This window comes from Penaeus monodon, chromosome 25 (assembly GCF_015228065.2).
Source record: "Penaeus monodon isolate SGIC_2016 chromosome 25, NSTDA_Pmon_1, whole genome shotgun sequence".
In the NCBI taxonomy this organism is placed as follows: Eukaryota; Metazoa; Arthropoda; class Malacostraca; order Decapoda; family Penaeidae; genus Penaeus; species Penaeus monodon.
In genome coordinates, this window is record NC_051410.1 from 13,194,725 (window position 1) to 13,195,287 (window position 563).

Below are 563 nucleotides of genomic sequence, written 5' to 3' on the forward strand. Positions count from 1 at the left end.
ATACATTCAAAGTTTACGAAATACTATAAGTAACTTGACACTTTCTCCCAAATATTCAGATGTTTTTGAAAGCGATATCCAAATTTAGAAAGTAATTGAAGCTCCAAACACACGATCAAAGTAAATTACCGCCAAATTACAAAAATATCATATGCTTATTTTTGCAATTCGCCGTCTGAACAAGCCTGTAAAAAAGAAAAAAGTTTCCCGTCAATAGAAAAATCAGCCTCGCCTTCCTCTTTCCTCCTACGCCCAAGACACGTCATCTTGAAGGACTCACCCAGCTGGTCGGCGCCCTTCTTGATCTTGATGGTCCTTTCCATTTCCTTGGGGAGGGGCGGTACCTGGGCCGCCCATCGTGACAGCTGCGGGGATGAATGGGGCGTGGTCTGGTCCTCGTCACCTGAGCCCGCGCCGCCGCCCGTACCTGAAGAGACACGACAGGCAGAGTAAGAAAAAAAAATGTTTTATGGTTTTTAACCCCTTTGTTCTCTAATAGTGATGTGTATAAATGGTTTCGAGGGAGAATTTTTAATGTTTAAAACAATGAACCCCAACGACAA

At 43.3% G+C, this 563-nt stretch overlaps 1 protein-coding gene across 1 annotated transcript in view; it reads right to left on the minus strand.

Moving 5' to 3' along the window:
* Window positions 1-434, minus strand: part of LOC119589054 (multiple PDZ domain protein-like) — a gene marked incomplete at its 3' end in the record, with an annotated part of 11,118 nt that extends 10,684 nt beyond the window's left edge. The window contains 1 exon segment of the mRNA XM_037937632.1: window positions 281-434. Coding sequence (XP_037793560.1) covers window positions 281-323 — 43 coding nt within the window.
* Window positions 435-563: the final 129 nt, after the last annotated feature.